Source organism: Nesoenas mayeri, assembly GCF_963082525.1.
Source record: "Nesoenas mayeri genome assembly, chromosome: 2".
NCBI lineage: Eukaryota > Metazoa > Chordata > Aves > Columbiformes > Columbidae > Nesoenas > Nesoenas mayeri.
This window is the reverse complement of record NC_137543.1, coordinates 98,615,269-98,631,453: the sequence shown is the minus strand read 5'-3', so window position 1 is coordinate 98,631,453 and position 16,185 is coordinate 98,615,269. Positions and strand designations below refer to the sequence as shown.

General features: G+C 42.2%; 1 protein-coding gene across 1 annotated transcript in view; it reads left to right on the top strand.

The window, feature by feature from the left end:
• Positions 1–242: 242 nt before the first annotated feature.
• Positions 243–16,185, top strand: part of E2F3 (E2F transcription factor 3) — a 37,423-nt gene continuing 21,480 nt past the window's right edge. The window contains exon 1 of the mRNA XM_080340149.1: positions 243–319. Within this exon, the coding sequence (XP_080196275.1) occupies positions 317–319 (3 nt within the window). The 5' untranslated portion in view covers positions 243–316. The remainder of the gene's footprint in view (positions 320–16,185) is intronic.

Genomic DNA, 16,185 nt, shown 5'->3' with positions numbered 1-16,185 from the left:
CTGTCTTGTTGGAGCTTTTATCAAGGCTATTGCAATGAGGCCATTATCGTAGCTCATGGCAAACATAGATACTCGCAGAAACTTTTATAATATTGCTTAGTAAGTGGCACACTGGTAAGGAGTGACAATGCCGGAGCAGTACAGAAATAATACCCGAGGTGGCAGCCATGCTGTGCTGGGGCGTTATCTGTCCTTGCAGACCGGGGATGGGGTGGGAAGGGAACCCCGCACGGGGCAGACGGAGGGTGGTGATCGGGGCTATCACAAGCACGAATGATCCTGGCCGGTGGCTCAGCGGAATAAAGTTCTACTTTTCATGGTAAGACTTTTATCGAGTGGCACCAAGTAACCCAGATCCAAATTGCTGTACAATAGTTCTGCACCTTGTTCTTTCTTTTTTCAGCTGTGTGGTATCTGTAGCCTAAAAACGCCTCTTGAGAGTTATGTAAAACTGTGAGTTGGGTGAGAGGAAGCCGAAGCTTCACAACTCTGCTATAGTATTCTTTTTAAGCACAAACCTCTTGAGCTGTTAGAAAAGACAACTTACTACTCAATGTGGGGACAAGGATAATAGCATTTTCAGTGGCTGCTTTGTCTTCTCAGTGGGTATTTCACTGGCTTTATTTTTTTTTTTTTTTTTCTCTCAGGAACTGAGAGTTAGGAAAAGCTCTTTTACAAAAAGATGATGTCTTGAAAGCATAAGCAAGTTGCTCATTTTCTTTCTCTGGTTCTTAATCATAGAAGCTGCCTTGATGGTTTTTTACCACCTCAAATTAGCAGTTTATTTATAACATGCTAATGATCTGCATGCCCACTGGTATTACTGCTCTGTTGTGCTGAGCTGAGAACTGTTCTCTTGAAAAGTGACACCGTGAAGATGACAAATGAACATGGGAAACTGCATATGATAGTCAGAGAAAAATTTAGGTGGCTTTTGGTGTGACTTCAGTTCACACTTCTTTCTATAGAATTACTTCAATTTCATTTCTGATTTCAATCACTAGTCACATTTTTGTTGCTGGTTTTTATTTGTTGCTTAAAAAAAAAAAAATGCAGACCTTTACCTGTTGGCACCCTCGCTACCCTTTCATGCTTGTTGGCAAATTTCTCTGTGATTGTCTTCTGCACACTGCTGCCAACTGCCTTCTTGGATTGCAGGTGGGGAGTGAGGAACTTCAGTGGGTATTTTTCCCTTCTTGGGGCTCTCGCAACATCTGCTTTGCAACTGAGAGCCTGCAAGGTGCCTCTTCCAGATCTGGGGGTCAGCAGCATCCCTCCCAGTGGTCCTCTGCTTCAGCTGCTCTACAGAAGGACTGGGGAGCATTCAGAGTCCAGACCATGCAACACAGAGTGGCAAAATAAAAGCACATCCCATGAGTTGCTGCACTTGGCGCAATGTGCTTTGCAGGTGTTTATGAGAGATGGTTGAGAAAGGTTCAAGATCATTTGGAGACCTCCAACATTGTTTGCTTGTCATCCATTCTCCAAAGTTGCTCTGCTTACCTTGGGGCACCAAAGTCCTTCCCTTTTCTCACTGTGGTAACATCATGCTTTTGCTGAATGTATGGGAAGTGAATGCAACAGTAGTGAACAGGTTGCATGCCATTGGCTAGATATTAAGCTTAGGTAGAGCCTTCTGTGGACAGAAGTTAATTACATATTTTTTTTGTGGGGCAGAAATCCATTTTGCCAGGTAGGGGATTCCAGATACTGACATATTTAATTTTAAAAAAAAAAAAAAAGCAAGCTTGTAGGCAGGCAAATTCCCCTTATTCGGAGAGAGCCATATGTTCAGGTTACTATCCTTAGTGTGGTTTATTTGCTTCAGAATTTGAAAAGAAGGTTGCTAGGAAAAGCAAGACACATTCAATTCTTTCACCCTCTTAAATAATTTTATAAGGGTGATTACCATCTCCTGCCTTTCTTCCTCTTTCTCAGTCCTGGAGAATAATCAATTTAGCAATAAGTCAGAACAAGAAAAATGTGATTGTTCTCATCTGCAATGCAGAGGCTAAGACTGACTCTTTCTTTCAGGCCAAAATCAGGTATTTTTTCCTCCAAGAGAATTAGGAGTTATCAAATCATTCCATGCTTAGTTAAGAAACGATCAGAATTTCAGCCTGTTTGTTTTTGCCTTCAGATTTGCCTAGTTTCTGTTTTCTTGACTACCTTTTACCTCTTTCAGTGGCCTCAGTGCCATTTTGAACACATTTCTCTACTTCCTCCGAAAGGGGGGAAGCAGCACCGGTTGTACCAGGCAGGCATTATATCTGTTGCTAGTACTTCATTTAAAGTGGAGAAATGTGGCTTTCCCAGCAATTTCAAGGGTTTGGTTACCTGAGTGTATGAAGAGCAGCCCCCAAACTCTGCTTGACTGGCAGTTAAGAAGGGAGGAATCTCCTTAAGATCTTTCAAGGAGAAAACTAGGCATGTGTGAGATGCTATCTAGCTAAAAATATCAGATACTTAAGCTTGCTTATTGACTTGTTTGATGGTGATCCCTTGTTGAAATAGAAAGAGCTAACACATCTGGAACAGTTTTAAACTTCTTGAACTTTGTGTAAAAGTGGCATAAAGTTCCCAGCAAGTGTACTAGCCCATCAGGGCAGCCCCAGCTCTCTCACTGGTCATGCAAGTGTGGCATGCCTAGAAGATGAGGAACAGCCTGCCTGCTAGCAGCTGGAATGGCCCTGGAAGGGTTGCTTTCCTCCTGGAAAACTGCTCTCAGATACTTTGTCTAGATTCAGTCTTTGATTAATGTTACATGAATTGTAGGAAAATGTATCTCTCTTCTTCTGCGAAGTAGTGCTGGACACCTTCTGTAAGTATTTAATCTCTCCCTGAATGCCAGAGACCATGTTTTTTGTCCTCTTTGTTGCTCTGTCTGAGTTTGAGTGCCCCTCTGTGACTGTAGGGATTGTGGGGAGTGAGCACCAGCTTGGAGCGGGTGCAATGATCTTCCCAACTAGAATTTTGAATTAAGAGTATCTTGAATTAAGAGCATGGCAAGGTATGTGGTCCATTCCTCTCTGAGGAAAAGTGTGGAGTGTAACTTACTAGGTGTATTAACCTGAACTGAAGCGGTCGTGCAGGTCAGGACTGATGCAGCGGCACGCTTACATGGAGGAGATCGTCATGCACATGTCACTACAGGTCCACGCATGCCAGACCGGAACTTGGGTGGTAATATTGATCAGGGCCGCAATTAGTTGCTTTCTTGTTCTTGTGTGTTATGGCAAAGAGTGGAGAAACTTCAGCTTTCACTTTGCTTCCTATTGCTTTCAGAGGCAGAGTTGAAACTCTTCACTTTCTTAGATCTACTTTGACTACCAACACAGGGTTTTGGTATCCTGATCTGATTTTTTAGGGTAAGGTTCCAAAAACCAGCATGCTTTACTCTGTTTTGCAATGAGCTGATCCCTTTTTGAAGACAAACTTACGAGTTTCTCTTATTGTGAGGAGCTACACTTACCAGCAGGTGCTTGGAGTACCTGTGAGTTTGTGAAGATTGTGTCATCTTTGGACTTGCTTTCTGAGGGGACAAGCTGCTAGTCCTGCCACTGGATATGCCAGCTGCATCTAGCATCTTGGTTACAGCTGAGATTGGACTACTTGTCTCAGTGATGTGAGCTTCAAATTGTGAAAGAACTGATGAAGGTATTGGATTGCTTGGACAAAAAGACAGGGCCTATATTGCCATAGGTCTTGCGAGGGCTGAGCAGGAATCCTCAGGAGCAGTGGAACAAGGTGTGCACTGGGGATCCTGAGGAGCTGGGCTTCCGTTTCTCTAGTTTAGCTAGCTGCTTGCATCTCCTCTGGCATGGTGCAATCACCTCAGTCCCATCACTAAGTGTTTTTATCCAGACTACCCATTTCAACAAAGTGATCTTTTTGAAATCCTATTTTATTTTACATTTAATATTAAGATCTTTAAGAAGGTAAGTCAATGAGGTGATTCAGGTAAGAACATTTTACAGTTGCAAGAGGGAATTTTTTCACCTTAACTAGTGAAGGCAGCGGTTTGAGCATATGCCAGTATGCCTTTCCAGAGCTGTGATACGGCTGAACCACAGTGGAAATCTGGAACCATAACGACACGGCTTATAGGAAGTTTGACTCCCTGCATTTAACCACAAATGTGGTCCGTCTTAGGAGAGGCAATAACGGAGAGGAAGAAAGGTGGTAGTATTTGATTAGCTTTGTTCTCCTTGTTTTCTGCAGTCCATCTGATGGATGCAGCTCTGGCTGTGAGAAAAAAGTGAAAATATTACTGACTGTTCCAGTTTCTTCCCTGTTGCACTTTGAAGACACTCTTTCAGCGTAGGTATAACAAGACTTGCCTTCAGCATGTTAAATTCAGTAGTCACATGCTATTATTAAATGGTCATGCTACTTGCTAAACTATTCAGTATCTCTGAAGACGATAACATAGAAGAGGATTAAATACCATGTCAAGGTCATTCAGGTGTTCAGTAGCTTCATGTGGGGACTGAAACACAAAGCAATGCAGTTGTGACAGGTATTTGCAGTAGGTGAGTGAGGAGCAAAGGTCTTCCTGTTGCTTCTCACCATTGTGCCTCAGACCAACATGTTAGATCTGTTTGCTTCAGCAGCATGGGAATGGCTGTTTGTCTTGGAAATTAAAATATTCTGTTTCCTATCTGCATGTTCTTGGAAATGAAATGCAATCCTATCATAGTCAGGGTAACCTTAATTGCCTGCTGGTGCGGGAAGGAAAAGGCAAATTAGGGATCGGGTCTGTGCTGCTGGGAGCACTTCCTATGATGGAGAGGATTTCCTGGAACCATCCTGGGGGAGACACTTTGGGAATGTGGTTTCACAGTCAGCTTACGGTGATCTGAGTCGGTGCCACCGCTAACGGGGTCATGCTGCCCTCCCTCAGGCTGTCCCACCTCCTTGGCCAGCCTGGGGACCTGCTCCAGCTGAAAGCTGACACTGGATGGGTGATTAGCTTTCAGTCCGGCCAGCTCCCCGGCCCAGCTGGCTGCGTGGTGGGGGTGGTTGGCAGTGCCTGCCCCCCAGGGAGGATGGACCCCCAGTGCACCAGGGTGCTCTCCCTGGGCCTGGGACCAGGACCCCTCACTCAGTGCGGCAACAGACCCAGAGCCTTGCTGCCTGTGTGACCTTAGCATCGCCTGGGAGCCAGTGGAATTGTGCATAATGAAAACATAACAGATGGCTCTGTACAGAAATCGGCAGCTTTTGTGCCTCTACGAGCTGCTTGCGTTACCCAGCATGTGCAGCCGCTGGTGCTCAAGGGCTGAGGGAACTTGCACGGTCTCCCCGTCTCCGGCTTGCAACTTTTTAAAGGCTCGGAGGCAGCTTTGGGGTTTTGTGAGCACATCGAGGAGAAAACATGGCTGAAAATGTCCGCAGTTCCCAGAGGAAATCCACAGTTGCTTAAACTGAGAATCTGCATTTTCTCAGAGTTGTGTCTGTACGGTGCCGCGTACACTCGGCTTCCAGTTGCTGACCATGGTTCCCAGGCTACATGTAATTTAATTACATTCTGATGACTGGCGTTGAAGTAGGTAAAGATATAAATGTAATGTGTGCCTGGAAGTTATGTGTGTAGAGTGAGCTTGTAATACTGGAGGCCTTCTCGCAAATTGTTGCTGTATTTCCTAATACCTCCTGAGGAAGGACAGGCTCTGCTGCTTTGACAGGTACAGTTGGTCTCAGCAGGGCTTTAACACGACTGATTTTTAACAGACGAAAGTACAGGTGTCATGGTATTGCATGAGAGGTCACAGAATCCCTGGAGATAGCAATTGGGACAACTTTTACTGCTGATAACCACAGCTGAGGGGCTTATCTTGTGTTGGGTTATGAGCATGGGAAGGCTTCTAGAGCTTCTGGTTAGGTGAGTGGTAATTAACAGCAGTCACATGGAAGGTTCATCAAGGAAGGCTGGGTTTTGTGACTGTACTCAGAGCGAAGTCTCCTTTCTGCCCCTCTGGTGGAGAGGTGAAGCCAGCCTGTGTGGTGGCAAGAGAAACCAGTGCCCTACTTATTCCACACTGCTGCAGAATTCAGCTCTTGTGACCAAAATACACTGCTGAATTTTGGTTTCAGCCTAAAAGGAGGTATATCATTGTGGTTATAAGGAAACCTCCACATATAAACTCAACTAGTTAACACTAACTAATTAACTCTGGAGACAGCCTGTAACTAGTAGGCATGCAAAACAAGTTATCGCTTTAATCCATTGCCTAATTTTGAAGGTAACTATTTTGTTATTGATTACTTCAGCAACAAGCTTCAAATGTGTTTATCTCGCAATCCTTTCACACATTGCCCACTGCCAGGAGCCTCAGGTCTCCCCACAGCAGCTGCCAAAATTTCCGTCCTTCTCCTGGTACTTTCTTTAGCACCATTGTGCACTGAAACATTTGCAGGATAGTAAAATGTGAAACCTGTGTAGCATTCTTGTTTATTTTGGAATTCAGTTTTTTGCACAAGGAACACTGTAACTCTGCCATATTTACTTTCTTGTATTTAACTCAATAAAATGTATTTACCTGAAGCGGACACAAAATTTCCAGTTTGCTGTGGAAAGGGCAGAGCTGCGCTGGTTCCAAGTTAGTGTGGAGTGAGTGAGGGCTTCTTGCCAGCGCAAAGCGTGGGAGGGAAGTCAGGAGTAAAAGGAGTCTCGCTGCTATCATCAACAAGCACTTGTTGAAAGGGCAGAAGTTAAGGATATTGAGGCAAGACAATAAGTTTTGGGTGTTTTTTTGAGTTTTATACTTCCAAGACGAATGTATGATGGCAAAGCAGGTTTCTTCCAAGACTATCTTTAAAGTACTTTTGCTTCACCTTGGATAAGAACCTGCAACCTCAGATAGTAAAATGTAGTCAAGTTTTCTCGGGTGATCTTGGCTTTATGGTTTGATATAGTTTGGAATCAGGATTGTGAAAACTAGTCTAGAAAATTAGGGTTTTTTTGAGAACCAACCACATTCTAGGCTTTTTAGCAATCTAGGAAGCCTACAGACTAGTGGGAGTTTCCCTTGACTGCCCTGAATTATCCTACCCTTCCTGCTGCTGCTAAGAGAATAAGGCTGTCCTTCTTCTAATCCAATACTGTTGAGAAAGGCCATCATACACAGGCTATTTTTGATCTTATTCCTTTTTCTAATTATATGTGGCTTTTATAAATCTGTCTGGATGGAAAGAGCCAGTGTACTTTGAAAGGGCTTGTTTGATCTAAATTTAAGGATGTCTCATGTCCAGTAGTGAAACTTGCTATTTTAGTTTGTCCTACCTACAGCTTTTACTAAAACAAGAGGCAAAAGATGAAGAGAGACTGAAAAGTGCATATGTGCATGAGAGGAAGGAATGATGACTCGTAAGTGGGACTGGATTTGAAATGAAAAGGATAAAGTATACTAATAATAAGAGAAAGTTATGTATTTTGTGAAGGAACGATTAAATGATATGGTCATTTTATCTTCTGAACAGACTAATGCACATTTGTAGAAGAATCCATGAGGTGGAATTGAGTAGCTATTTTTTAAAGGAGAAGAAATCTATTTAAAGAAAGGCATTTTTAGTGCAGCCTTGAATAGGTGATATTTTCATATTTTAGTGCTAGATTCCACGGGAAGACTTCTCCAGGCTTCTGGAAAAATCCCATTTGGCTGTCCATTGCCTATGGGTTAGTTCTTATAGCTGCACAGTTATACAGCAAGACAGGTATCAGGAAGGTAAGGAGAGTGAAGGCAGCAGTGCAAGAAGCCAAATGGGCTTTCTCTGAAATTTAGATTGTAATGAATAGGAATAAACACCTGAGTTTCTGCTTTCATCCTAGGTGTTGTCTCTTCTACCTCTCTGCTAATGTTCTGCTCTTCTCACTTTGGCATCCATAAAACTTCTCCAAAACTTGAGACATCCAACTGTCTTGAAATAACCCGTTCTGTAGAGTTTAAGTAGTGTGCAATTGTAAGCATGAAGTTCTTATACAGCACTGTGAAAAGTGCTTGTGGTGTTTCCTAAAACGTTTACCAGAAGTATCCAACAGCCAGCCCTTCCCACTTTCACCCTTTTCCTGCCTTCTTCCCACCAACTAAAAGCTAAAAGATAAGGTGTAGCTGTCCAACACGTGAATAAGGCTGATAGAAAATATGTTTGATTTTGTAAAGCATCTTGATTAAAAAAGCCTCCAACTGTCAGTATAGCATTGGATTAAAAATTGGTTAAGTGACAGGAAAAGGGTCCTTTTGATTCCCGTGAATATTTGCACCAATCCAAATACTATGCATCTTTCACCACTTTCATAGTTGTCCCAGAAGTAAACAAAAAAACTGTTACTGATAGTAATTGCTAGCAGAATAGCAAATGATAATGGAGCTCTTACAATGTGCTCTGCGGGCACATTCAAACACACTGTGTCTTTAATACAGCCAAAGGCAAAGTTGTATGCCAGAGAACAGGGAATGCAAGCTATGCCTTATGAAAGAAGGCCTGTATCCTGGAAAGCAGCACTTCTTAGAAGTCTGTAGTGGACAAGCAACTGCAAACCAGCTTCCAGCGCGATGCTGAGGAGCATTGGCACTGCGGCTTGCATCCTGGCACGTACAAAAAAAGGAACAGGAAAGGGGATACTTTTGTTTCAGTGAACAGTTTTGGTGCAGCTGATACTCAAAATAACATAGATAATTCACTGCTAGTGCTTGTAAAGGGAAAATGTCGAAAATGGAAGATGATGTTAAATAGGGCAGCAAAAATTACACAAGGTCTGAAGGAAATGCCCTACAGCACAACTTAAGCAATATTTTGCTTATATAAAGGATGACTTGATTGATACGCAAGATACAGAATTGAGAGGGGTAGTTGATATAACTGATGGTTGCACTGCCATCCAGAGAGACCTTAATGGGCCAGAGAAATGGGCTGACAGGAACCTCACAAAGTTCAGCAAAGGGAAGTGCAAAGTCCTGCCCCTGGGGAGGAACAACTCCGTGCACCAGGTCACGCTGGGGCCAACCTGCTGGAAAGCAGATCTGTGAAAAGAGACCTAAGGGTCCTGGTGAACATCAAATTGACCATGAGCCAGCAGCACTCTTATGGCAAAGCCCACCTGTGACCTGCCTGGCTGCATTAGGCATTGCCAGCAGGTCCAAGGAGATGATCCTTCCTCTCTGTTCAGCCCTGGTGAGACACATCTGGTGTGCTGGGTCCTGTTCTGGGCTATCCAGTATGAGAGATATGGACATACTGAAGTAGGTCCAGTGAAGGGTCATGAAGGTGGTTAAGACCTTGGACCATCTGATATACAAGCAGAGGCTAAGAGAGCTGGGACTGTTGAGCCTGGAGGAGAGAAGGTGAATAAACACCTGATGGGAGGGATTGAAGATGGAGCCAGGCTCTTCTCAGTGGTGGCTGAGGACAAAAGGCAATGAGTGAAAATTAAGATGCCAGAAATCCCATTTAAACATAGGATTTTACAGTGAGGATGATCAAATACTGGAAAAGGTGACTTAGGCTGTGGAATTTCCTTCATTTGAGATATTAAAAACCCAACTGGACACAGCCATAAGCATCCTGCTCTAGTTGTCCCTGCTATGTGCAGTGGGGGGTGGACTAGATGATCTCCAGAGGTTCTTTCCTACCTCAGCTCTCTGTGAGATTATTCTGGTGTTCAAGGACTTTGTTGAATTTGAGCATATCAAGAGTTTACTATTGAAAGCTGAAACAATGTAAACTCAAAGTGGAAATTAGAGTTTGTGTTTTCGTGTATGCTTTTTTTTTTTTTTTAAGTGAGAGTAAAGTAATAATGAGTTGATACTTTCAAGTTTTGACAGAATGAATGTTTTGCTCTGTAATTTCTTTGCAGAGTTATGCTCTGTAATTTCACCTCTGAACAGCCTTGAGGTCAGCAAGTCCATCTGCCTGTTTTTTTGGTGGGTGGGAGCAACAGTGTTTATGGTCCTTTGTGACAGGTGCTTGCTTGTTTAACTTTCTCATAACAGACATTCTAAAATTGCATGGCAATGTTTTCCAATCCTTGGCTACAAGATAGTTTAATGTTACTAATTGCATAACAACTAGGGGGAAGGTGGAAGTCTGTGGTAGGTAGGAAGTCATATTATTAGAAAGTCAGATTCTTTTATTTGATCAAAGGGTGGGTTAGAGAGGAAAAATGTGAATTTATATAATTGAGACTTGAAGGTAGTATTCATTTTTATGGAGAACTCATCTCAAAGTATTTAGTTAAGAGAATACATAATAAAGAACAAAAAGTGAAATGGACAGATCGTGTCCAGTGTGAGTCAATTTTGACATAGTAAAGTCCTTACTTGACTCTGTGACCTGAGATGTTCTATTTCACCAGAGCCAAAACGGATACTTTTCCAAAATATACCACATAACATGAGAGAGACCAACAACTTTCTTCTCTTTTCCCCTAAAAATTTATTCTCTTAGATGACACATCTACTTTGGATGTTGTCTTGTAAATTAGGCTATCACATCAGCTTTTTAGATTACTGTGTCTGTGGGATGACAGAATTTACTTACATGTGAAAAAGAAAATTATTTAGTCTACCAAGGCCCATTAGCTTTTTTCATGAACTGTTGTTTCTCTTTTTGTCTAGTTTTCATTGGCATTCTGTCACTGAGAATAAGTAAATCTTGCCATTTGAAACAAGTAATTTATCTTCATTTTGCCAGCACTCTCAGGTTGTTCTGCTCCATGATGTGGCTGATGGAGTGATAAAATACTGCCCAGGCAGGATGCACAGCAAAAACTCGGTGGATTAGTTGTTCTTTGTGACATTACACAGAATTTAAAACATTAAGAACTTGGCTGTCTTTGTGCCACTTCAGCCACATAAGCTGTCTGCTGCCAAACCGACTGGTGAAATAAGAGTATATCCAACAGTTGCCTACCTTGATGTGGGGAGGGAGGAAATAATTGGTCCTTAGACTAAGTTTAGCAACCCAGGTTAGGTGGAAATCAAGTTCAGTTTGTAGTCAAAGAAACGTGCTGTGGAGAAACCTTCTGATGGCAGAACCAGCTCCTCATCAAGGATGGAGGGGGCTGCCAGCCATACACGGTGTCTCTAGGCCCTGGCTCTCTGTGGCTCTCTACCTCTCTCTTTTCTTACATGCTTTTTATCTGTTTCCGCTGATTTGGAGCCTCCTTTCCTACTGCTTCTGGGAATAGTTGCTTTTGGATATGTAAACTGTGTTTCCTGTTTCTTGGGCACTTGTTATTTATTTTTGTTACTCTGAGGTTTGGTATGTGGAGGTTATTGTGTTAACTTCTTCAAGGTTAATAAGTATTTTTTTTAATGTTATGCTAGTAGTTCAATTTTCAAAACTGTACCTAATTAACTGCTTGCAAATGATACATTGATCTCTCTATGCAAAGTCAACATTATAGTAACTTGTAGGTGCAAAAACGAAAAAAAAAAACAAAAACCACTGTTTACAAAACTCACAGAACTACCCTGTATTACAGTAAATGCTTAGGACCCTATGTTATTTCTCATCATTTGGCTCTATAAGTGCAAATCATTGCATCTCTGGGTCTGGTTGTCTCCTGAAAGTTTTTTGTCAACTTTCACGATGTCCTTTGGAATCTATATAATATTTTTATCACTCTAAATGGATTCAAAGTACATTTATTACTTCGGAGAAATCCAGCTGTATGTTTTTATACTTGTATGAAACTAGGTTAAGGAAGTACTTGAAAAATAAAAGGTTTACTACTTTAGATCTGACTTCTCAAAACTAATTACATGAATTAAACAAGTAGTTAGATGTAAGAACCATTATGCCTTAGGCAGTGAATTAAAAATACAGCATTGAGATTGGTGTTGAATTTTTTCTTAAGAATGATTTCTCCTCCTTTGGGGGTACGAATATCCAACCCTAACATTCATGAACGCCTGAGTATTTAAAACTTACTGCCTGCGAGTTTGTAGGTCTGTGCCGTAGTTTTTGAAATGTTTGCATATGGATCCTCTTTGTCAATAATTTTTGAAAGAATATACAAGTTACTTGTTTCCCTGTGTGCTGATGCGTGAATCACCCATCAGCAAGTGAAGCGATGCGATCACTTGGCATTGCCCTGATATGACTCGGTTATGGGTGTTTTAAATGGAGTGCAGGAAGGTTTGGGGTGTCAGGGTGGGAAATCTCAAACCACAGACCTGTGCAGACAAGAAAACTTGCACTCCAGAAACTTCATGGGTGTAATTCCACAGATGCCATCCTTTCTTGTAGGTGTCCCATATCCAAGGGAAACAAAGCTCAAGATGCTGTGGCTTAGGCTGGCAATTTAGTGAGCAAACTTTGTGATGCAAGCCCAGTCTTGCATCATTGCAGTGCACATACACTGAGAGAGCGCTGGTGTGGCTTTGCGAGTGCTCCTCCTCCCTTTTCGCTTCGTACATAGCAGATCGTATTTATTGCATCTTCCTAGAGATTTTTCTGAATCTATTCTACATGTTCTGTAAGTAAAGGAGTAACTCTCCTCCTGATTCCTATGTTGCTGTATGTGCCCAGTATACTACTACTTTAGCTTTTAACCCGTGTATCTTATACTTTGGCATTTACTGGTATTTTCTCCAAGGAAGTTCATCCTTTCCTATTCTCCAATTCCTTTTAAGGTCCTTCCTCCCCCCTCCCAGGGCTCATTTGTTTAGTAGACAATTTGGCAGACAACTGACACCGTTTGAAAGTTTTTCTTTAAGTAGCTGTGCCAATTTCTACACATAGAGTGGAAGCCACTCACTGGAACTAATCCAATCACGATCATATTTTGAAGTTAATGACTTTTAAAAGAGTACTTTTAAAAATAGCCCTTAAATACAAAAGATAAAATAATCGCTTGGATGTATTTTGAGACTGCTTTACAATTTTTTTTCGTTGGGGATAACCTTAAAAAGATAGGAAAGTTTTATTTCCCTCTCTCCAGTTGAGTTTTAGCCTCACCAGTCAGGAGCCTGGAAGCTCCCTGGAGGGCTGAAGCATCACAAGCAGCTCTGATGTAAAGATTTGTGACTCTACTATAACACACTGTATGAATTTAAACTATCACTTTCTTATTTGGCTTGCATTGATCTTGGTGGGTAATATTAAGAAGTGGACCTGTGTCGGTGTAATTGTTACATGTATATGCCATACATAGAAATTGCACCAAGAAGTCTCTTATGCGACCGGTCTGTCATCATGTCCTGCCCCCCCACCTGCTTGCCATCAGTTTGAAAGTTCAGCATCAGGCTGAACAGTCTTGTTTTGTTCAAAGGATGTCTGTGGTGAGAAATTACTGACATGAACTGCAAGTGAAAACCTTCAAGCTTTGCTCTAGAGGCAGCAGCCTTGCTGAAGTGCTATCTTTGGGAATGGGGATAGGTGAACGGCCAGTAGCTTTGACATGGGTTTGTAGGACCAGGCTGGTGGTTAAGCTTGCTGGTGGCAGGGCTAGCCTGGCCACCATGGCCTTGGCCATGCTAACCAGCAAGGAAAACTGTCCTGCTGCACCTAGCCACCCTGTGAACCTGCAGTCAGGATTCCCCCATAGATGCTGGTTGATCTTGCTTGTGTGTCTGCGTGGAGTCCTGGCTGTTTTGTCAGTACCTTGTCTGGCAGTTTTGTCTCTAGAGCTTGCACCTGGAATGGGCAGGTGCAGCTCAGCCTCCAGAAAGCTGTTGGGATGAGGGAGCAGCTGTTATGTGGAGCTGTTTTCAGGACTGCTGAGAGATACGTGTGCTCCTCACCTTGGGCAGTTTAACAGTTGAGATAAAAACTGGATGCAGTTTCCTGAAAATAACTTTTAGTATTTCAACATGAAGTGGTAACCGGAGCCTTCAAGCTTAGGACAGTGCAAAACCATTGCTTCCAGTAAGAAGTAATTGTTTCATATTTGGTTGGAAAAAATTGCAATTGAAAGATCTCAGATGATTCATTTCCTATGCAGCATAGGTGTAATTCTTTTGGTTTGAGGCCTGAAATGTGGCTTATGCTTTGGTTGATTTCTTGCACAACTGTTGTAATGTCCTTCCCCTTCTAGTGCAAAGGAAATGTGAAGTACTGTACCAGTGTAGGAGACCAAGATAAGCTGCACATTTTAGCAGTGGCTGCTACAGAGTGCAAGCCTGATAGGGCATGGGCTGATCCCATCACATCTGAGTAGAACGATGAGCAGAAAATGGGTTGTCCACTTACCTCAGTGCCTGGGTTACATTGGCAATGGTGGGTGACCCTGGGTACTCTGACCTTCTGACAAGTCAGCTTTCTACAAGATATCAGGATGAAAACCAAAAGGAATTAGTACCTTGAGATTATGATCCTCCCTCAGAAAAATGACCTGCCATAGGTCTAGGAAGAAACCACTATTTTTCATTGCTGCATTTTGCTACTTTCTTGTTTTGGTTCAGGTCATTGTGTTCCATTTAAAAGCAATTGAAAATGTTTGTCTGTTCAGACAGGACTGAGATGAGAGAAGTGTGAGCTGCCAGCTGGGGGTGAGACACAGGGCATCAATGCTCAGCACCACCAACGTGGGAGCAAGGTATCTGCGCTCCAGCTGTTGAGTGTACTTGGAAGCCAGTGTATACCTTTCAGTGGGTGTTAAAAATGGCATTTTGTGATAGTTCTGCAGGCGTGACTGGGAGCCACTCATGACACTTGCATTACTTCTTTCTGCATATTCAGTCTGAGAAAGAGCGCCATCACTAGGTTCTTCTGGCTTGGGTCATACTTTCAAACAAGAACCTGCTGGTGAAACTTGGCCACCCACATTTTAACTTTCTTGAGCTAAATGTAAGTCCTACTGTTTGATGTTTAAGCGCTTACAGTTTGTGGCTTCCTTGACTCTCGCAATACTTCTGAGGGAATTGTGAAAATGGAAAATCGATGGAAATAGAATGGTTTTATTTGGCCTTGAAAGAAACTTCACCAGAGTAGCAGTATCAGCCTTCAACTCTCCTGATCAAATGTCTAATGAGGAAGGGCTGCAGATGATTAGAATGTCATTTAATTTTATAATTGTGAGGTGCCTTTTATTGAATGATAAACCTGATTTAAGACATACAAAGGAGTTTTTCTTTTAATATTTATGTTAAAAACAAGCAATTCAACTGTAGCTGAATGAGTAATTTCAATATAGGAGCCAGAGAAGAAATTCCCTTAGGCGAAACTATAATAAGATGATACCTGATAAGCTGAAAATTAAGCCGATAGTTTAGAAAATAAAAATTGGTATGGTGGAAAGGATTCTTTTTTTTTACTCCCATTTTTTACTACGGTTGCCATTTTCTGAGAAGAAAATTTGGGGCTTTTGTGTTAGAGTAGGTTGATCAGGTTGATTTCTGTAAGCTTGTTTTCATTTGCTTTAAAATACTTCTTTGAGGGTTACTTTTAAATACCATTGAACTGACAGTCCTGACTAGTAAGCAGTGATATTTCAGACTCATGTTCTTCTCGTTGCTGGTTTTATAGTTTATTTCATTTTCAAGACACTCTTGTTTGTGTATCTTTTTTATATGCTTTTACAGCAGTCTAATAAATGAGCTACATGTAAAACTTAATTTTGAGGTCATGTTTAAATTAAAGTGTGATTCCTGGTATTGTCCCTCTGTGGAGGGTGATGGGGCATGCATACTTTTGACAGAGAAGTCATATTTTGAGAAGAGTTGAGAGGACTTGTGGAACCCCCCCTTTTAAGAACATACTTAGTTTATTGTCTTGTACATGCAAGTAGTTTAATTCCCAGTTATTTCTTTATCTTCCTATTCTTTTGGTATCTGTGTTTAGACCTCTGGGGTAAATATTTCTTCATGGAATACTGGAATCTCTCTCCCTTCAAGAGTCTGGACTGCAAATTTATCTCCTCATTTCTCAACAGAAATAGGCATGAAAAGAGTTCTCACTAGGAGTCCAAAGACAGGAACTCTGCTTGTCCTCTTGCATCCTTTTTCTGACCTCAAGTGTTTCCTCACTTGTGAGCTGAGCTGCAGAGCTCAATCCCTTCCCTGCAGAGAGCTCCTCCGCCTTCCTCTCTGCACCTCTCCCCATTTTTTGGTCTCTCTTGGTGTTGGCCGTAGTGTTTGCCATGCCCTCAGCTGGGTACAGCCCTCTGGCAGGCACTCAGGGCTCTCTGCATACCAGAGCTTGTTCAGTTGAGCATGTTCAAAAGGCTCAACCTGGATCGCC